Source organism: Tribolium castaneum, chromosome 1 (genome assembly GCF_031307605.1).
Source record: "Tribolium castaneum strain GA2 chromosome 1, icTriCast1.1, whole genome shotgun sequence".
In the NCBI taxonomy this organism is placed as follows: Eukaryota; Metazoa; Arthropoda; class Insecta; order Coleoptera; family Tenebrionidae; genus Tribolium; species Tribolium castaneum.
Window position 1 is genome coordinate 9,355,456 of NC_087394.1, and position 22,315 is coordinate 9,377,770.

Below are 22,315 nucleotides of genomic sequence, written 5' to 3' on the forward strand. Positions count from 1 at the left end.
CCAAGTTATGTCAATGTATCAATTCTTATGTTTACTTAAGTATTTTTATGTTTTTATTTTAGAATTAAGACATACCTAAGCAAAACTTGCTAGAATTTTTCAGTCATTTTCCCGCCAAGAGTTGAGTCGCCGGAACGTTTTACATGGGTTCCTGTGCTGATCTGGCATTGAACACCTAAACAAGAATAATATTATTTACCTATTTCACATACAATCAATCAATTTTGTTCTTATTTCACTTATCTACAATGAAAATAAAACGTGAAAATTTTCAGGTATCTGCAACCTGCAAGGCGTCATCACCGCGAACATCAATTACCCGCCAAATCGTAGGCGGCCCTTTCCGAATTGAAAGAATTTCTAATAACTGCTAATTATATCAAACGTTTTTTAAAATTTTTGCACAATATTTGAGAAAAGAACAGTTTTAACACACATTTTTTTGCAATGAAAAACTGTTGGACGCCACCATGATAAGATGAAGCCGATCAAGACGCCGATTGTTTATTGTTACCAATATGTTACAATTAAAAATTACTAAAGAACTTCAGGGGTGGGGGTGCGCTTGTATAAATTTTAGTGTTTTATTGGTGAATTTTTGAAAACATTGTTTCCTTTATGAACTAACTAACGTAAATAAAAAATTTCCCACGCCTTCAAACATGATTTAACCGGATTTAACTAAAGAAATATTTTTTCCCTCTTGTCGATCAACCGGTACTTACCGACTAGAAAAACTTTCATATCACAGCTAATTAATGCAACCATCGAAACACCGATCGTTTTTTTGAAACTTTTGCACAATATTTGATTAGAAAACAATGGTTTTCAGACTTTTTCTCGTTATAAAACATTGACAAAACCACCACCATCACGACGCGGGCTAATCAAGAGACCATTGTTTATTGTTACCAATGTGACAATTAAAAATCACTAAAAAACTTCAGGGGAGGGATGCGTTTGTTTAATTTTTTGTGTTTTGGTGGTGAATTTTTTAAAACACCCGTTCCTTTATGACCTGAATAAAATAAATAAAAAATTTCCCACGCTTTTTATTTCCGATTGCCGATTAACCAGATCATATGTGACACTTACCGACTCGAAAAAATTTCTCATCACTGTTAATTAATGCAACCATCGAAACACCCAACGTTTTTTGAAACTTCTACACAATTTTTTATAAGAAATCAAGGTTTTCACACACTTTTTCACGTTATAAAACATTGACAAAACCACCACCATCACGACGCGGGCTAATCAAGGGATCTTTGTTTATTGTTACCAATGTGACAATTAAAAATTACTAAAAAACTTCAGGGGAGGGGGTGGGACTGTTGACACTTTGCATGTTTGTTTAAAGGGTAATTAAAGAATAATTATGTTTGTTTTTTAGGAAAGGGGGCAAGTAGCCAAAAGAAAGCACCCATGGTTTTTAGTTTTTAGTACGTGGTCAAAGGTGGATCAAACATTTTTCTTTCCAGAAGTAAAAACGGACAAGTTTTGTGCCACCCGGGCCAAATATCCATATTTTAGCCAAGGAAATTTTAGACGACTTTTATTTGAACCAAGGCATCACTACCAGAAAAGGCGTGAAAAAGGGAACGACTCCATTTCAAGAAGTCCCAACTAAGTCGGATTTGATGCTAGAAACATCACCCAAAAGAGAGAAAAGAAGTTATCATAAAGCAGGTCCTTCAACTCACAGCAGCACCCTAACTGCAAGTGAAGCTGGGAATGAACAATGTACAGAATTTGATCTCCCGGAACAAAAAAACTCGAATGAATTATTAGTACAGTTTCTCCCTTCTTGCTCAGCGTCAACAGCTTTTAAAAGAGTTAAGACTGAACAATTAGTACTTACTCAGAAGGTAAGTAAACGACAAATGAAACCAAAAAGAAAGAAAAACTACAAGTGATGACGTTATGGCAGCAGTTTATTAAATTAATAGCAAACAAAACAAAATACGGTGCTTCAATTTTTATTTCGAAGGATTTGTTGGAAGAAGAAAAATACTTTTTATAAAAGGAAATAAAGAATCAATTGAGAGCTTACTTTTTTTAACCACATTAAGAATAACAATGAGCTAATTAACATGTATACAATCAAGAAAACTATATATGATTATTTTCTTTTACTTAATTTTGAAATAATTTCCTTCACTGCTCGTTCTTTTTAAAAGCATAGTTGGTATATTAATACCATTTAACCATTTCATAATTAAACCGCAATTGAGACGTAACACTTACAAAATAGACTGAACAGTTATTCAGGCATTTGTTTTTTATTTTTGTTTTTTCCTAAAAATATTAATTATTGTCTAATAAGGCTTTAATTATGTGTTTCATTTTTTTCACAGAAGGCAGCAGACGTAAAACCTGAAGTGCATTACAAAAGAGAGGAAAAGTCTTCACTTCGGGAAATTAGAGCTCAAGAGCTACCATTACATAGTAATATTAAGACAGAGCCTGATACTGACCTAGACGGTAGTATAAAAATGGAATCAAGTGTGAAGGTGGAAGAGAGTATTTTACCTAAAGTAAAGTCTGAAATAGCAGACACAGAAGAGGAGGATCCACGTTTTGTATCATCTCACACTCACTTCAATGCTAAAGGCAACATATTAAGTGTGTCATATATAAAAGAAGAAGAAGTGGAATCGCCACAGTCACGTTTTATTCCCAGAGCAACTTCCGTTTCACCATATCACAGACATGGAAGTGAATCTCCAAGTAGGAATGAAGAAATTGATTGATATAAACAAAGGATTTTTGTTCTTGAGCATACAGTACGACGCCAGTCCGGGAAGATAGGAGAGTTAGAGAAGTTGTAAAGCAACTTAATATACAGAGTGAGTTAATTGAGGGTTATCTCTGAAACTTTCTTAGGTACCCAGGGTCCTGAGCAGTGGGTTCAGAAATGTACGTAAAATAACGAATTTTTGATGCTAAATATTTTTGTAAATATTAACACTGATCAATTTCTCACAGTGCCATCTTAACTGAAATTTAACGATCTACCTCGTGAGATAATGAAATCTTCAAAAAAAATTCTCTTCAGCTTAAAATAATTAATATGTCAGAATTTTTGATACACGTTTTTTTTTGCAAACAGTTTAATCTAGAAACTTGCTGTTTGAGTTTTTAGCAGCATTAAACCGAGACCTTCCTCGCGGTCTTCTTGTATTTCTTTTAACATTATAATTTTTTAATTTAAATGAAGAAATGTGTTAAAATCTTCGGCCGGTAAGTACTCGATCTGTTCGAGCACCAGCATGATTTACAACACCCTCACTTTGGCACGTGCCTGTCTCACCATATTATAATTTATGAGGGGTAGTCAAATTCCAAGTTTTGCAAAGCCTTTTTCCAACAGAACAAATTTCAAGTTATTTGAGAATTATATTATATTATGTATTAATAAGAGATTACGTATAGTACGGTAAGTCAGTGGTGGCATACCTACCTCTAGCAGGTAGGTATGAAAAATACCTACCAACGGGATTATTCAAAAGATTAAAGTAATTAGCATTGAGATTACGAGTTCCCTTTATTTTTAACTAATTAGCTACATGAAATACCTGAAAAAATCTTCTTATCTTATTACAAAATTGTAGGTACGTATTATAATTTCTCAGTATCTCAAAAACTAATAATAATTGTTTTATCAGAATTCCTGATAATCAAATTAAAATAATTAATTAATAATCAGTCGCTGTACAAAAAAATGGAACTACTTACATTTTCGTATGTCATTCTAAAACAAACATTGTTTAATTGCCGTTTTCTTTTAATAATTAAATGATAGTTAAAAAGTGTTCATGCGTTTGTTTCAGTTTCGGGTGCTGAAACTTAGATTAAAGAAATTTAATTAGTTTTAAGTAACATTACAAGAAAGTTTGATATAAATTGAAAATTATTTATCAGAATTTTTCGAAAACGTGTTGCTATTGTAAAAATTATCAATAACAACGCCAAAGGACTAAGCACACTTCTTATGGGAATTTAAGGACCACTCAAATTGGATAATTTTTATATCAATCAATGCATCTCAAAAAGCTGATCAAATCCTATCATTGCGCCAAACGTTAACTTGATTAGGAACGCCAGAAATCGCGATTGAATTTAAATTATTTCTATTGTTGGAGATATTAACTTCTGTCAGCTTAAATCCCTATTTCCATAAAAGTGTCTGTTCCTATACCTGACCCCCAATCCAGTAATTGTAGTAATACCGCAGTGTTGTAAATCTCCAAGATATACAAGCTCTTTGTACTCATCGAAAAGCCGCCCCAATGCCTCTTTATGGGACAAATCTTCACTTTGATTGCAATTTCCTGCGATCCTAATTAAGCTACAGGTTTGGTTCAATGATATGATTTGTTCAGATTTTTAAGACGCATCGATTGATATAAAAATTACTCAATTTGAGTGGTCCTTAAATTTCCATAAGAAGTGTGCCTAGTCCTTTTAAAAACTCTTATGTGTTGAAATTTGGTGGATTATTTTCTGATGCGTCAATACACTTTTTCCAATTTTTTGTTTTTGGCATAATATTTATCTATGATATATATTTTAGAAGCACCATTATAAAAAAAATGATTTCGAAACATTTCGTATTTATTAGATACCAAAAAAGTGGTCCTATGATTTCTCTTAGGTATGTCTATTGATTAAGCGCCAGTGATTTCTTTAATCCTTTGTTTTGACTATGGCCATAAAGTTTTTTTTTTCTACATAGTACGAATAAACGTTGTTTTATTTCTTTAAAACATTGGCAATTCTAGCACAGAGCACACAAACTCGAAACGGATTTGCAAGTGTCGAGGACAACCCAGGTACAATAAATTGTAAAACCCCCGCATTATGGAAGACCAGAAGTCAATCATATTCATAACATTGCCCAGAAAGATCATAAATGTCTGTATATTGGGTTGCAGGCTAATCCGAAAAGCGGACTTTCCATGTTGCTGCACAGGACCCTTAATTTAAATAATAATGCATTTTTTACTTAGTAACTCATAAACTAAGGGAAATTTCAAAAAAAGGTATTATTAAAAAATGTGCACATTTTTAAAGTAGTTGATGATGTACCATTTAGTTTTTTCGGCACAATTGCTCAATTCCATACTTTTACCCAACGTTGTATGGTCAAGGATAAATGTATTAGCTGTTTCAAAACTATAAAAACGTCAATGTCGCGTTTTTTTTTTAATTGGGCAAAATCAGCGCACTAGCGCCACCTGCTTTTGCATTTTTTAACTGCTCATAGGGTGAACATCAAAAAATTGCCAGATTTTGTGCCCTTCGCGAGTTCTGTGGCCTATATAAATTGTTTTATAAGACTGTGTAATTAATCATGCAACGAATCCCATCAGGAGCGAAGTCGCGAAAGTTTTGTTCTGTTCCCCAGTGCAATTCTTATAGTGTCGGAAATGTGTCTTTACATAAGTTTCCTTTGGAAAACAAAAAGCTTTGCAACAGTTGGAAAACGAAGTTGAAAATAGGAAAACCAATTACCAAAAATATGTACGTCTGTAGAGGTTTGTTTGTGTTTGTTAAAAATTGTTTTTCACCTTTTAGTAACTCCTTTAACTAAAAGAGTAAATTTGAAAAAAGGTGTGATACCTAGTCTGAAACTACCAAAGGGCAGTCATGACACAGGTCACGATAAGGAAATAAGGCGTAACCGGCGTAACATTACTATCAGGTAAAAAAACTTCCTGTATTTATGTAATTTAAAAAACACGCTCCACAGAAACAGAACACAAAATTTAATAAATCCAGAACTAGAAGAAAATTATGAAGTTAACATCAATGAAAGGGAAGAGAGGGATGTTGTGGAAGAAGGCTGCATTAGTAGGTGTGAAACATCCTCATATTGAAGGTTGATAAAATTGTATTAATGATTAGACCTCTCATTGAAACCATGAATTACATTAGCTATTATTTTTTTTAAATGTATGAATCATTATAATAACAAATTTTGAAAGAAAAGGTTATTCCAAATCACAACGTGTTACGCGTATGTCAGCTGATGATCGAGCGATTGTAGCGCCACCATCGTTAGCAGAAATCGCGAAAGTCACCTCAGATGGCAAGAAACTCTATAGATCCATACGTAGTACTTAGTCTTTAGTGGATTTTGTCGTTATTTGTGAATTTTTTTGTTAAAAACTTAAACAGTTAGTGTATTTATTTTTGTGGAGCGTTGCGAATTCAGAACCTGCTAATATTTATTTATGTTTATTTAATTAGGCAAGTCGGTATTAGACTACCAGATTGAAAAATTGAAGAGGTCATGGAACGGTTTTAAATCAGAATGGACTCAGTCATCGATTGTTGTACTTTTTGTTAATTTTGCCAATAATTACACGTTTAAAACTTATTAAAATGGTGAAATCGTGTTGTGCGTATGGTTGTACGCAAAGAGCAACAAAAAAAGGTGTTACTTTTCATGCGTAAATATTTACATAATTTTTTGCATTCGGTTAAAGTAACATAATATGTTGTATAGGTTTCCTAGAGATCCCGCCCTTAGAAAAAAGTGGGTAATTGCTATCAACCGCGACAATTTCGTTCCGACTGAGAATTCGCGAATTTGTGGCAAACACTTTCAAGACTCTGACTATATTATTCAAATTGGTAAAAAACGATTAGAAAATGATGCTGTGCCGTCAGTTTTTGACTTTTCAAATCATTATAAAAAACCTGCTAATAAAAAACGTAAGACTCGAGCACGTAAGAAGTTAGCGGTTAAGGGACAACCAAAAAGACAAGTTGATAAACATACTCCAACAACAAGGTAAATTCAACCTATTGGTACCATTTTTTTTAATATATTACTTGGAAAGTTTACTTTTTACTATGACCTGCTTTTTTTGGTTTAGTCGACTTATTTTAAGGGAGTTTTCCTGAGCTTTTCGAAATCTTATTTGAGCAGTTACGAGAGAAAAGTTTGGTGTTAGAGATAACACTTACTATAGTGCATACAAATTTGTTTGCAAAATACCAATGATCTAGCTTTTAGTAAAGTCGTCTGGTTTCCAGTGTTGATTATCCTGCTGAAAAAACCGCTTCAAGAAATGTGTTAATTTGCCCAAAGACAGATTTTGAGTACCAAGGCATCACTACTAGAAAACGCGTGAAAACGGAAACGATTTCATTTCTAGAAGTCTCAAGTAATTCGGATTTGACGCCAGAAATATCACCCAAAAGAGAGAAAAGAAGTTATCATAAAGCAGGTCCTTCAACTCACAGCAGCACCATAACTGCAAGTGAAGCTGGGAATGAACAATGTACAGAATATGAACTCCCGGAACAAACAAATTTGAATGAATTATTGGTACAGTTTCTCCCTTCTTGCTCAACGTCAACTGCTTTTAAGACTGAACCATTAGTACTTACTCAGAAGGTAAGTAAGCAACAAATGAAACCAGAAAGAAAGAAAAACTACAAGTGATGACGTTACGGCAGCAATTTATTAAATTAGTAGCAAACAAAGTGAAATATGGTGCTTCAATTTTTACTTCGAAGGAAGAAGATATTTACTTTTTATGGAAGGAAATAAAGAATCTTAGAAGCAAAATGGAACAATTAAGAGCTTACTTTTTTTAACCACGTTAAGAATAATAATGAACTAATTAACATGTATACAATAAAAAAACTGTGATTATTTTTTATTTAATTTTGAAATAATTTCCTTCACTGCTACAAAGCGTTCTTTCTAAATGCACAGTTAAATAAAACGCCACTGAGACGTAACACAAAATAGACTGAGCAGTTATTCAGGTTTTTTTCTAAAAATATTAATTATTGTCTAATAACTCTTTAATTATGTGTTTCATTTTTTTAACAGAAGGCAGCAGAAGTGCTTTACAAAAGAGAGGAAAAGTCATCTCGTGAAATTAGGTCTCAAGAACTACCATTACATGGAAATATTAAGACAGAGCCTGATACTGACTTAGATGGTGGTATAAAAATTGAATCATGTGTGGAGGTGGAAGAGAGTATTTTACCTGAAGTAAAGACCGAAATACCAGACACAGAAGAGGGGAATCCACGTTTTGTATCATCTCACACTCACTTCAATGCTAAAGGCAACATATTACGTGTGTCATATATAAAAGAAGAAGAAGAAGAAGTGGAATCGCCACAGTCACGTTTTATTTCCAGAGCAACTTCCGTTTCGCCATGTCACAGACATGGAAGTGAATCTCCAAGTAGGAATGAAGAAATTGATAGATATAAACAAAGGATACTAGTTCTTGAGCATACAGTACGACGCCAGTCCGAGAAGATAGAAGAGTTAGAAAATTTAATAAGACTTCATAAGAATAAAAAAATTTGAAATAAAAACCCGAGTTGTTTTTAATAATAATGAAAATATTTCATTATTTTCACTCTGCCTTAATTTAATTTTTGAGTAAGTTGTAAAGGAATTTAATATACAGAGTGAGTTAATTACGGGTTATCTCTGAAACTTTCTTAGGTGTTATTATTAAAAAGTCATCACATTTTTGAAGCACTTGATGTACTAATTAGTATTTTCTGAAGGTATACATAGTTTATGCACAAAACGATTGGTTCCATACTTTTGTCCAACTTTCTGTTTATTAAACATAGCTCTATGTACCTGTAAAAACAAAAAAATTGGATCAATTTCATTGTTTAGATGCAGACAACCAATATTATTTACAAAACTTTAATATAAAAAAAACGAAAAACTTTGCAAAACAACAAAATAAATGTAATTAAACAACCCAACGATATTAAATAATGAAGGAAAGTGCTAAAAAACACCTTCCACTTCCATGTATGTATTTTAATGGAACCGTTTATTCACGTTTTCAAGGAAGTTCTACCCATTGAATTTTTTTCTACTTTTGAAGCTAAATTTGCTTCGTCGTATATACCATTTTAATTATGTGTTCAATTATAAAAAGAAAAAAAGCTTCAAAAATTTGTTTTGAGCTTTGACGTTTTATTGAATTTTATAAAAAAAAACCCAAAAGTATTACAAAAAGACTGTTTATTTGCCATTCGTGTTCAAGTACACTATATTAAATGAAAAAACTTTAATAAACTAAGACCGATTTATAAAATTGTAATTAATAATAATTCGTAATTAAATGCGTGATTAACTGATCACGTGACCAAATTTAAGCAATTTGGTTGGTCCATTAAACAGAGCTTTCTACAAACCGGCCCTAAATTTAATTACGCATATTTATTAATCTAATAAAAATTAATCAGTCTCCTTTCTTTTCATTTTAGAATCTAACGCCAAACAAAATATTACAATCATTTTTTTACTGACCTCTTGTTCCATAACAAATTTCCTGCTATAAGTTCATTTCTACGGAAAAATCTAAGTAGTTCCCTAAGATTTAATTAAATCTGTGGTTGTTTTGGAACTGTTCAGGTAAACTCATTAAAAAAAAATGGAAATTGTTATAAAATATAAAAGTTCTTCCAGTATAGCTATTAAAGTTACAAATAATTTTTTTGAACTGTCAGGACCTTCAATTAGTTTTCATGGTAAAGAAACACAAAACATTTAGTCAATTGAAATTAATAATAAATTGGTCAATAAAGAATCAACTATTTCAAAAATAGAACATTTATTTTTTGATTACAACAGTTAAACGGAATCGGATAGGACCTTAAAAAGAGAACGTCTATTTTTAAAGGGATTTGTAACTAATTGGACGAATAAAGGACATTATAAAGGACATTATGAGCATGACCATGAAAGACGTAATAGGCTTTTTTACATAAATAATGTGATAAGTGAAATAATTTTGGTAGGTTGGTAATTTTCATAATGGCATCATAAATGCATAGCATGATGCAATTTGTAGTCAACATAATCTGATTTACAATTATTGTTGTTACACCAAATATTGGGGTTTTGTGTTAGGTCATGCTCATAACATTTCGTGTCAGTTTGAATAATGCGAGAATTACCAATTAACAAAATAGTAATCTTTTATTTTGTGATAAACACTAAACAAATAAAAACAATACAATATGCATAACTTTAATGATATTTATGTTGTAAGTTATTACTCATAGTCCACAGTACTATTTATGTTACCTAAATTGATGAAAAATATTTACTCTAGTCATGCTACTGATAAAAAGCACTTAAAGCTGCTATAACTAGTACAATGTTTTTAAATAGATACAAGAATTACAAAATATAACAAAATTAGTTGAGTCGTTCCAAATCACCAATACTTTTCCAGCGACTTGACCAAATCTTTGGGATTAGTGCTGGGCCCATGCCTTTCCACAGGTTGTCCCTCCTTGTCGACGATAAACTTGGTGAAATTCCACTTGATGAAATTCCCCAAAGTTCCGCCCTGCTTGTGCTTCAAGTAGACCCACAAAGGGTGTGCATCTTTGCCGTTTACATTGACTTTCTCGAAGACATCAAACTTGACATTTTTGCTCGAAACAAATTGGCAAATCTCCTCACTGCTCCCCGGTTCTTCCCCGGCGAACTGGTTGCAGGGAAAGGCCAGAATCCTCAGTCCTTTCGACTCCCCATATTCGTTGAACAAGTTGACCAACTCGGCGTAGTTGTTCTTGGTGTAACCGCACTGGGAGGCCACATTTACGACGATGCAGACGTGCCCCTTGTACTTCTCCAAAGACACGGTCTCGCCCTTTAGGTCTTTGGCACTGAACTCGTAAATTGACTTGGCTTCTTGCGGATTTGCGGGGTTGGACATTTTGATCGCAATGTTCTGAACTAACTGCGAAACAACTCTGACTCACGGTGATTGAAATCGAACAATTTGTGGCGTGTTTATATGTGCACTGGAATTTTCTTTAATTGGTGAGTCATTGTGGGAAACTAGGCAACCAGTGTCGCCATCGTGACGCATCAGCAGGTTTATCAACCATAGACTTTGAAATCTCCAAAAACTGGAAACTACTTACTTATTGCTCTCAATTTTTCAATTAATTGTTACGTTACCTTTTTGCAAAATCACCGGGAATGGAGAAAAAAATCACCAATGGGTGGAACTGTGCCAAAAACGCCACTTGATTCGGGCTTTGGGGAGCTTGTCAAATCTAAAAAGCACACCCACAGAATAGGGCATAGACAGAAACACATAAACAGATACGTCACAATCAGAAAAGTGAAAGGCCAAAACAGCAAATTATTATTTATTGTTAGAGAGGCGTAGAGTTACTAGTCATTCTAAAAGGCATTATATTATCATAACAGTAAATACAGAGAGACGTATATAATGTACTGGAAACGTTGACACTTCTTAAACCATATAGAACTGTTCTTTCGCCGAATGGTCAGTATCAGAATTGTCCAACCACAGAAAAATTTAAAATTAGAATCATAAAACAGTGATCTACTTGGTCGGTAATTAGTTCAGGCGCTGTCTCCTAGGCGTCATAACTCCAAGAAGAAACTCTATGAAGAAAACTTTGTGGTATAATGACGATACGATTGTTGCAAAATACAAAACCATATCTGGAAAACTCCGACGTTACTGAATCGAAATCATAAAAGTTATGATTTTTTAATTCATTACTCCATCCAAAAAACTGTTAACTGTTGTTATTTGATAACAAAAAAGTAATTTTTAACAAAAATTTAGTACTTAGACTGAGGAAGAATCAAATTAAGAATGGATAGACAACGCAAGTGCCATTTGTCAAAAATTTTAAAGTTATGAATAACGTTACGTCTTGTTAATAGTGACAGTTTTCTGTTTTTTTAAGTTTTTCAACTTGTTTTTAAATTGTAAGAAGAACATACAAAAAATCTATTCTTATTAGTTGGAAATTTAAAGTAAAGTAGTATTTTTGTAAATAGGTTTTTCTGGAAACTTTTAAATTGTTGTCTGTCCGTGCTACTTCCCTGGTTTTATAAAAACTACTAAAATTGTTTCCTTTGTGATGTACTTCTACTTCTATTACTCTCCATAATTTGTAAAAAATACTCTTTTCAGAATGGTACGGGAGTGTTAAATTTCACAACTGCCTACTCGATCCTTTTTTTTTTTGGAAAAAAAACATCAATATTTTTTATTTCGCAAAAATCTTACATAAATTTTACAAATTAGACCCCATAAACTTTATATCGAAAAAAAGCTCATAAAAAATGCCATGCAGTGGGGCAATAAAATATAGTGTTGCATTTGAAAAAACAAGTTATTGCTACATGTGTATGTGTACATTAATATCGACAATTTAGTTACGATTTCAAAAATATAACAAGAAATTGAGGTTTCGATTTAAACAAACAGAACTTAGTTGGGTATTTTATTTTGGAACATTCTTTATATAGATTAAAATAGTTTTAGAACGTGTATTATTGTAAGAACTATCATTAAAAAAAATTAAATTGATAGCTTGCATAGAAAAAAAAGTTATAGAGCATCTTTTACCCCTGGATTACCCTATATCTTAGTGATTTTAATTTTTTCACGGTATATAAGAAAGCTCAATCTCTTGCTGAAAATGCTATATCCGATAATAACGCTCTGAAAGGGCAAAACATCGAATAATGAAGTTTGGTTTCACCACCATTTTTCAGTTTTTGATCAGTTCTGCTGAGGAACGTTTTTGTTAATGGGCAGTTCGAGACAAATACGTTTCTGATAATGACGTTTCTAGATTTGCTCACTTGTGCTGATGAATGTTGTCATTGACTTTTTTGTTAATGACCAGTTCTGGACGTGAATTTTTTAGGTCTGTTAATTAACTTTAATTAATAATGTTACGTTACCTTTTTGCAAAATTATTTGAGATGGAAAAAAAACACGAACTATTTTCGGAACATTTTATTTTGAAAATACAGGTTATTCCTACACAATTAATTACGGTCACAAAAAATGAGAAGAAAACACAAAACTACCACAATTTCTGAAGAGACTCCAGAAGAGTGAGTGGCTTAACACTGGAGGCATGTCTCTCGACAGGGACGCCTTCATCGTTAACAATGAATTTAGTGAAATTCCACTTGATGTCTTTCCCCTTAGGACTGGGAAGTTTCTCCTTCAGAAACTTCCACAAGGGATGAGCGTCCTTGCCGTTAACCTTAATTTTCTCAAACATGTCAAATTTGACATTTCGGGCTTTGACAAACTCGCAGATCTTTTCCGAATCACCAGGTTCCTGTCCACCGAACTGATTGCAAGGAAACGCCAAAATCCGCAGCCCTTTCTCCTCCGAATACTTATCGTACAGCTCAACAAACTGTTCATAATTTGACTTTGTGTGGCCGCATTTTGACGCTACATTTACTATGATGCAAACGTGTCCTTTGTACTTCTCCAGCGAGATTTCTTCGCCCTCAATTGTCTTGGCCGTGAATTCGTAAATGGTGGTTGCGGACGAGGCTTCGCTTGAGGGCTCTGGTTCAGAACTTTCAGCCGTGGTGTGTTTTGTGTCTGCAGCGTCTCCGCTTGGTTGAGTGCGCTTTCTTGCTTTAGTTTTAACACGTGGCATGTTTATGGAAGTGTAACTAACAATGCTGAAATCAATGGTATATTTGTATTTCACAAATTTGCGTTACACTTACTGCAAAAAATTCACTCCCGCCGGCTTTTTGTTAGAGTAAGGTTATGTTTTGAGTTGTTGTGGTGTTGCCAACGTTGAAAGTTGGAACAAGAACCAACATTTGCGCACTAATTTCAAAATCTCTGGTTAATGCGGTTAGTTACCAGTTGAAATTATTTAGTTAATCGAATGTAAACTAACCATTCAATTAAATTATAAATGAATTCAACAATTGAAACTGATTGGTTTCTAAGTCGATTATAATGGCTGACCTCAAATGGGTCAATCAGGTTCAAAAGTGTAATTTTTGAATGAAACAAAAAATTGAAACTGATTGGTTTTTTCGGTAATTTTAATGGCCGACCTCAAACGACCCAATCAAAATGCTTACAAATTTTACAACAGTCTTTACGCGCCCTACGATGTTAATTCATAAATGATGATTGATTGAGTGATTGATGAGTCTGTTCTCTCATTCAAGATTTTCTTTGACATAATGTTACATAAAATGAGAAAATTGTTACACAGAGGAGAGATATACATTTTCCAAGGATAGATTCGATTTTTTAAAAACATTAAAGAAACATTAAAATCACTGAGATCTTTGCATGAGCGCGTACTGTTAGGTTGGTAGTCTGGGTCGCTAGTATTTTCGCGCCGATTTTGCACCTGTCATGTTTTGTGGTCCTGTCAAATCCTAGTTGTGCTAAATATTTACAATTAATTTCGTTTAATGACGTTTGTAAAGTGTTAATAAGCGTTATTAGTTTGTGTTCTACTAATTGTTTATTGTTGATAGGGGATTTGTTTTTGGTCATGTGAAGACATTCACGAAACGAAGATTTTGAAGAATTTTTACAATTCTTCTCAGGTAAATACAAATATTTCTAGTTGATTATTAATAGGGGCTTAATCCTAAACATTGTGATTCATCTAAACGAGAAATAAAACGTTTTAAAGGAAAAACTAAAATTTGCTCCGATACTACCTACTTGGATCTGGTACTACTTGGATCTAAATTTTCGTGCTGGGATGACGTAAATAATGTTGGTTTTTAACACCTAGCGGTCTTTATCGACTTGTTGTTTGAAAATACTAAACCAAGTTGGTAAATTTACTATGAAGTAAAAAATATTTGGTCCTTTTTGACAAAAAAAAACTCACAATACTTGGGTTGTTAATTAAACTTAGGTAGCTGTTCGATAATTTAGGGAACAACTAGCTAAGTAGGTAACAACTGACGGTCCTAAGATTTAAAATTAAACCGAAACTTTGCCCAAAAATTGTGAATTTACTTTTTCCCTCGTCCAAACAGGGCAAAAATTTTCTACTTGTTGGTATATTTCTTGGTATTGAATAAATAATTATTTAGACAGACTGTCCAGATTCGAAATGAAAGGCAATATAACATACGCGTCAAAAATTTGTTCATATTTATAGGCGGGACAATTAAAAAACTTTTCGAACATATTGATTTTGTTGTTTTGTTGTCTCTACAGGGTGTTGCACATAATTTTACGAGGCTGCGTCTGTAAGATGCAATCAAAAATACATACTGTAATACGAACTCGATTACAATTTTTTAAAAATTGGATAGTGTTCTCTAATTTGTTCACATCTTTGAAAAACTGCTACGTTTTTAGTTAGTTAGGTAGATAGACTAGAATTATATTTAGGTCGTTTCTTGTTTGAACAAATGATAATTATTTCCGAATTCACATTTTACTACTATTAACAGTGATTAGTTTGACAATCACTGTCGTGTTTTAACACTGACACCGTGAATTTTTTGCATGACTTAGCACAGAGCCAATATTTGCTACAGCAATGACTAATTAATTTATTATTATAAATCAGGCTAAACAACATATTTAGCTTATCGGGTTGCTGTATATTGCAACATGTTGGATTTTTCCGATTTTTGTAACAGAATGCAAGTATCATGCAACAATCATTTGAATTAATAGTAAGAATAGGCGACGTGGGCCAGTACCTATTTATTAAAAGTTAATACTGGATTTGTCAGTGATAAGGGTGTGTATTATTTACTTATTGAATACTTAAAGGCATTGGCAACTTAAAAAACAACTTTGTAGTAAAAACGCTAATCACAACAATAAAAACCGTTTCTCTGTATCTGCTCTCTAACTCAAATTATTTCGATTTAAATTTGAAATTATGAGTTGTAACCGTCTCGAGCATTTGGTTCAATATTAAAATTAAATGGTTTTTTACTTTTAGGTAACATTGTTGGAGTTTAGCAAAATTTTTCAGATGTATTTGCGAAGTTCAAAACAAAATTTGGAACAGAAATTAGTCGAAAAAGTAGTTAATTTTTGATTTTGTCAGAGATGTGTGAAAAATGTTCAAATATCTGTCAAGTGTTTGGTGATTGAGAGGTTCAGTGATAAGCTGATAAGTGGATTCTACGATGAGAGGCAGTTGTTACGTCACGATTTCTTCTTTTCATTATCTTGCTTATTCCTTATCGTAGAAAATTTTGAAAAGAACCTAATGATATTATTGTCAATTTCCGTTAAAACATAAAACAGGTAAAATAATTTTCTAATGCCTTTAATAAATAAATGTAATAACTTACCAAATTGTTTAATTTTAAAAATGAATTCGAAGAATAAAATCAACAGCCTGCATGACTAAAATATTAGAATCGTCATTGTGACAAAAAAAATTGTAGTAAATGACAAGCAAAAGATAAATGTAAAAACAAAAATGGAATATGGACAAAGTTCAAATATGATTCACCTATTATTAGTAATAATTATTACACTTGATTCTTTAATGCAATACCACTTTTGCAAGCATGAAATATATATCGCATGTGTGGCATTACAGCTACTAAAAAAAATATTAAAAAATAATATTGCTTTTTATTTACAATGCAGCAGCACGTAAAAGTTGCAAAAAGTACATGTTTAATGTGGAATTGTAGGAAAAGTATAGTCGTTAACTTTGTTTTTAATAATATATTTTAATGTTTTGATTTAGTATCCAATTTTTCAAAAAAATGTAGGCTTGGTTTTTGAAATGAGTTAAAACACCAATTTAAATGTGCAGCAACATTTGCCAACATGTAGTAATGTTACCATGTCAATAGTTTGCTTAACATTGTGCTAAACGGGTAAAAATAAGTATAAGTTCATTCGGAATTAAAATCAAGTGTCAAATTGTTTTAACGTTGGCAACTCTATTTAAAATTAGTCATCCAGGCTTCGTTTCTTTGGTAATGTGGCAGGGTTCCAACATAATATAAAAATTTTTGACACTGACAATTGATTTACATAAAAATGAGGTTTACCTATTATAGCGTTGTCATTTTTTGTTTATGATTTCAGATGTTTACAAAATAAAAGTTACTATTCCTGAAACCATTGAATAACATTTGTATACCTTATTCAGTGCTGAAACTAAGTGAAATTCCAAATTCTTTTTTGAGAAGGATTTTTTTTTACAAAAAACAAGATAACACTTGAGAAGTTTTAAAATGTACGTGTATAAACTGTTCACTCATCTGAACTATTGATATTATCGACTAGAAAACTGGAAAATCTTGAAGGACTGACATTTTTAATAAAATAAATATCTTTTGTGATGAAAGTTTTTATTCAAACTTCATGTCACTGACTGTCAATACCTATAATTACAACTCCAATTATAAAAAAAAGTTGCCACTTAAATTTCTACTGTTCTCTCGGTTATTCTGTTATGACGAAACATTATGAAAGATTTGTTCTTTACAGTTTAACAGTTGATCCAATACTTTACTATATTATATGTTTCTAGCCTTTTTTATTAAAATTTTTGTTAATAACTTGTGTCAGAGGTTTATGTCGAGAATAATTTCAAGGTTATAATTTTTGTCAAATGCATAAAATGACATAATTTTATGTCAAATTTAACCAGGGACGTAGGAAACGTAGGAATTTTAGGATTACCTTTTAAAAAAAGAAAATAATTGAATACCTACAAATATTAATGTTCACATTTTTTGTCAAATGCATAAAATGACATAATTTTATGTCAAATTTAACCAGGGACGTAGGAATTTTAGAATTACCATTTAAAAAAAGAAAATCATTGAATACCCACAAATATTAATGTTCACATTTTTGAAATTTTTCGATATTTATTTTAATATTAAATACATAACTTAAAACATACTAAAATGCTTTTCTTTCAGTCACAGTTTTTAGTTAAACATCTCGTCTCAAAAATTGGTCATCAAGAACCATTCATATTTCCCGTCGTATTTTTAAATTTTCCAAAAAATTATATTGAAGTTTTCTCGTGTGAAAAATGTGACAAAATCGTGAATTCCAATAACCTTATAATTTGAAACAGAGTTAAGTTCACGTAGATGCAAAAGGCAGCCAAGCAGCGACAGGTTCAACTTTCCTAAAAATTAGACCCAATTTTGGGTTCAAGTACCTACGTATTTTGTAAATGCATAGACAAACTTCCAAAATCTCATAGATTTTGTACATAACATTATTTAGACAATTCACTTTTCTAAATGCTTGTTCATAATAAACGTAAAACTTGTTGGAAATGTTTAATTTCTCTCTCTTTCATCGATGATAACCATTTGTTAAATTTAAGCGAAAAATGTTTAGACGTAAAATTCTTGTACTTACAAAGAAATCTCTTTTAAAATTTGGAGTTCATCTTAAGAAAAACAGTAAATTGACGACGACTGCCAGTCTAAACCATTTTTAAACGCAGTTAGTCAATGAAAAATGGAAACATTTTTTGACAAACTTACTTGACTTTTCGCCAAATTTAAAGTGTAACACCAGTGTTTTCTATCCCAATTTGTTTTTTTACACATTCCAACAAACGTATATGATAAAAAAATAATAGGAACTCTAATTAAGATGAGCGTTTTGAAGAATTGTTAATAAAATAAATCGACTTTTGTAAAACAGGTGTAGACAATAAACAACTTTACTTATACGAGTAATGTGTAAAAACGAGGTCATGGAGAAACTTAAATATTACTCATCGAAGAGTATTTGAGATTCTAAATATTTGGAAACATTTTTAAAATCCGGAAAATTCCAAATCATGTTTCCATTATCGGTTGTATATTGTGTTGCCTGGCCTAGCTTCGGCGCAAAACCATGACATCGCATTATTGCGCAAATAAAAAGAGCTGGAAATGTTGGTTCCCGGCCTCCAGTTGTTTAGCGTTGCGACGACAGTGTTGCGGGTGTTTTCGACCGTACCCCCTGTGATTACCTCGAAAGCCGCGATGTCGAACCCGGAGAAGCCCCAGGAAGCCGCCTCCATCTACGAATTCACCGCCAACGATATCAAAGGTGAACCCGTATCGTTGGAAAAGTACAAAGGGCATGTGTGCATCATCGTGAACGTCGCCTCCCAGTGCGGCTACACCAAGAACAACTACGCGGAGCTGGTGGACCTCTTCAACGAGTACGGCGAGTCCAAGGGCTTGAGGATCTTGGCGTTCCCGTGCAATCAGTTCGCCGGCCAGGAGCCGGGCACTAACGAGGAGATTTGCCAGTTTGTTTCGAGCAAGAATGTCAAGTTTGATGTTTTCGAGAAAATTAATGTCAATGGGAATGACGCGCATCCGTTGTGGAAGTACTTGAAGCACAAGCAAGGGGGAACGTTGGGCGATTTCATCAAGTGGAATTTCACCAAGTTTATTATTGACAAGAATGGGCAGCCGGTTGAGAGACATGGACCCAGCACTAATCCCAAAGACTTGGTCAAGTCACTAGAGAAGTACTGGTGATTTGGCGTTATTTCACTCCAATTTTATTGTTATATTATTATGGTTTGTTATTTATACTCATGTACGCACAATTTATTTTAGTAAACCTTGATTTATATAATGTCTTCATTCAAAAAATCACATATTTTGTGACAGACGATTATATTTAAGGGTCTATTATAAGACAATGACTGTAAGGGAACCAATATATCATGTTTAAATACACGAAGGTTTATATTGTTAACGTAAAATAAAGTGTTTACTCCAATCTCATTACTTTAATTACCTCGTCCTTGCAAAATTTTTAAAGCTCCGTTTATGTGTGTACCCTTCATTTTTTATTAGTCATTTGATCTTTACGATTGTCTTTAGCACAGACCTTTACACTGTAACGACAATAAAAAATACACTGAAATACCTACAATGTACAAAAGTACAATCTGTCTTTAAATGAATGCAGGATCGTAGTATGTTAGTAAATGAAAAATTTAGTTTTACGGGTTGCCTGAGTAGATAAAAATTGGTACTTTTCAAAAATTTCACAGATATAAAATAATTAAATGGGACAAATTCCAATCTCAGAACCACCTGAGATCCTACACTCTTATAAACAGTCCGTACAATGTTATTTTTCATATAGTTTCTTAATAAAAAAATTGGATCTTGCTTATTTTTTTTACTTATAAATTCGTTACTGCTGCATGCAATTGTACTATTGATTTATTTGAAGCCATTTAAATTTTTAACAAGGTCTGCAACTTCTTATACACTTGTGTTAGTAATTTATGGTGGTAGTCAGGAATTTGCCTGACTATCGGAGTGTGGAATTTTGCTAGATCTGAATAATAGATAAAATCTCTAACACAAAAAAACACAGATGTTTTTGAGAGAAGAGAAATATAACAGGTGACTATTAAAAACTGTGATTTTTGTCGTCAGATTGGTAACTAATTTGCAATCTTAACTTATATTTTGTTGTCATTATATTTTTCGATTTTTTTTCTGAGGTAATAAAAATTTACTCCCCAATGCTTACATTACAGATTTTTGTCAGTGGCGAACTTTGTCCATTACCACGCCTACATTTGTTTAAAAAAACATATTTATTGGTTAATTTAGAAAATATGCAAAAACTTGCAAACCCCAAAAAAACATTTTTATTGGCAGGATATTTTTTGTAATACTTTGGAAATTTTTGTAAATTTTGTTGGTACCACCAGTTTTGTGACATCTCATAAAAATGATAAACTGCTCGCAAAATAGGGATATTGGTGTTTTAATATACACTCTGCTGTACAACAGTTAAAGGCGTCTAATTTTTCTAACATCAAACAAATTCTATCAATTTTTGGGTATTGGAATCTGATAAAAACAAATTAGTAAATGTGTATCTGCTTTTAAATTTATTTTTTTTACCAGTTGATTTTTTTCTGAAATTTAGTAATATCCCTATCTTTCTTGCAATGAGTTTTTTTTTGAATGAAATAGCTTACTCAGTTGTAGCACAAATTTTCTAAAAATGCAAGGTAGTTCAGACAAGTTCTTTGTAGTGTCACCAAACATGCACTAGATTTTTAAGTGTTTTCATTATTTTTTAATATTTTTAATTTATTAAACAATAACCCTGTATCCATTTAAGCAGTTTTAATTTTTCAAAACACGTAGCCATTTTTACACTTTTTTCTACATGGTGATTTAAAAGTGTAGGTCAAACTTTCGAATGGTGATTAAATACTTTCAGTTACCCACAAAAATTGAAGTCAGATTTTATATTATATTTTTTTAATTTGTTATCCTTTTGCAAGTTTTTTAATTTTTTTGTACATCATAAGTTCATATGATATTGACTGATGTTTTTTTTCAATTTTTGATTAATGTTGCAAAAGCTGTCGTTTCCGCCATCTAAAGTCAAAAAATATTAACTTTGAAGAGCTAAATCTCGTCAAAAAAGGCTTATACAATTTTTTGTCGTAGGAAATTTTAATTCAGTTTGATGTCCTTTATCATCACCCGAGAGATTGTCTAACACTTTTGAATCACCTTGTATAATTTAAAATATTACGTTGTTGCTCACTTTTCAAAGACATTTTTCTATATTGTGCACTACTTAGACTTTTTTTTATTATTACTTATCGTGCATTTTCTATAATATGAACTGAAACTACTAAAATCTTCTTAAGCAAACAATTACGTTAAGAACTTAAGAAGTAAAAAAATACGACGAAAACTAAAAATTCGATTAACTGATTTAAAAAATGCAACCCGTACGTCTGTTTACTAGATATTTTTTTTAATCAAGATATTAGTTACGTAGATATTTTTGACGCCCAGAAAATTCTGCTGTCCTGGCATATGTAAATATGCCACTGCTTCTGGATCATATAAAGTTTATTTTGTCCGGGAACAGTAAGAATAATTTTTTTGAGTAATGCAGACTCAGTAATTTATTTTAACTGTATATTTGAATTCGTTTTCTAAAAATGGTTAATAAAACGCAGTCAATTTACGAGTATGTTAATGTAGTTTTATTTGCTGTAGTGATATTTGTGTTTATGATGGTCAATAAACGGCTATAATTCAGTTTCTTTTTCAAATGGAATGACTATTTGTTTATGTCGTATAATAATTATCTTTTACATTTTTGGAAATTAATTACAAAATTTGGAACTTACTTCCTAATCGTTAATTAAGTAGGATTTGGAAAAACGTTTAAAACTAGTTTTACTTGTGTTAATTGCTATCTTCTCTATTTGTTAGTCTTTTGTCTACTTGTGAGGCTGTACGCTCTACTTACCGATTTTTTAAAATTATTCTCCTATCTCAAGCCGTGTCTACATTGGAAGTTAATGTAGCTCAGAAAAGAATGACCCTTTTTAATTTTTTTTAATACGATCAACAACGGCCAATAGATTCCAAATACTACTGAAAAACATGTTTTTGCATATAAATAAAACAAACTTTATCTGGGCCATTTTGTTCTTTCAGCTCGGTGTTTATTTTTGGAAGCTACTGATATCATCAAATGCC

The 22,315-nt window shown here is 32.1% G+C and overlaps 4 protein-coding genes and 1 long non-coding RNA gene across 12 annotated transcripts; 3 read left to right on the plus strand and 2 right to left on the minus strand.

Moving 5' to 3' along the window:
- The first annotated feature begins 1,321 nt into the window (after positions 1–1,321).
- Positions 1,322–8,436, plus strand: LOC103314492 (THAP domain-containing protein 5). 7 transcript variants are annotated; one of them, XM_064359663.1, is made up of 9 exons: positions 1,322–1,428; positions 1,482–1,868; positions 2,358–2,625; positions 2,684–2,849; positions 5,581–5,707; positions 6,256–6,458; positions 6,515–6,802; positions 7,048–7,411; positions 7,856–8,436. In XM_064359663.1, exons 6-9 carry the CDS (start codon positions 6,391–6,393, stop codon positions 8,345–8,347), a joined length of 1,212 nt encoding a protein of 403 aa, XP_064215733.1. In that variant the 5' UTR covers positions 1,322–1,428; positions 1,482–1,868; positions 2,358–2,625; positions 2,684–2,849; positions 5,581–5,707; positions 6,256–6,390; the 3' UTR covers positions 8,348–8,436. The 7 variants fall into 7 exon arrangements, with proteins under 7 accessions (XP_064215733.1, XP_064215740.1, XP_064215723.1 ...); XM_064359670.1 differs by having other exon boundaries at positions 1,325–1,483; positions 1,534–1,868; XM_064359674.1 differs by having other exon boundaries at positions 1,326–1,868; positions 7,856–8,108; positions 8,173–8,357.
- A 1,526-nt stretch (positions 8,437–9,962) lies between these two features.
- On the minus strand, positions 9,963–10,812 carry LOC658307 (glutathione peroxidase). The gene is given in 1 exon segment (NM_001170838.1): positions 9,963–10,812. A coding segment is annotated over 1 exon segment (507 nt). The 5' UTR covers positions 10,737–10,812; the 3' UTR covers positions 9,963–10,229.
- A 1,988-nt stretch (positions 10,813–12,800) lies between these two features.
- Positions 12,801–13,748, minus strand: LOC658380 (glutathione peroxidase). Of its 2 annotated transcripts, none has more exons than XM_064359682.1 (2): positions 13,570–13,748; positions 12,801–13,507 (listed from the first exon to the last, which is right to left on the minus strand). In XM_064359682.1, the coding sequence occupies exon 2, from the start codon at positions 13,480–13,482 to the stop codon at positions 12,886–12,888; it is 597 nt and encodes a 198-aa protein (XP_064215752.1). In that variant the 5' UTR covers positions 13,483–13,507; positions 13,570–13,748; the 3' UTR covers positions 12,801–12,885. The 2 variants fall into 2 exon arrangements, with proteins under 2 accessions (XP_064215752.1, XP_969867.2); XM_964774.5 differs by having other exon boundaries at positions 13,556–13,741.
- A 428-nt stretch (positions 13,749–14,176) lies between these two features.
- Positions 14,177–16,449, plus strand: LOC135267676 (uncharacterized). Its single transcript, XR_010336068.1, has 3 exons — positions 14,177–14,275; positions 14,333–14,404; positions 15,775–16,449. It is a non-coding gene; the product is annotated as an uncharacterized LOC135267676 (long non-coding RNA).
- A 2,211-nt stretch (positions 16,450–18,660) lies between these two features.
- LOC658456 (glutathione peroxidase) lies at positions 18,661–19,556 on the plus strand. Its single transcript, XM_008200739.3, has one exon. The coding sequence runs from the start codon at positions 18,710–18,712 to the stop codon at positions 19,307–19,309; it is 600 nt and encodes a 199-aa protein (XP_008198961.1). The 5' UTR covers positions 18,661–18,709; the 3' UTR covers positions 19,310–19,556.
- Positions 19,557–22,315: the final 2,759 nt, after the last annotated feature.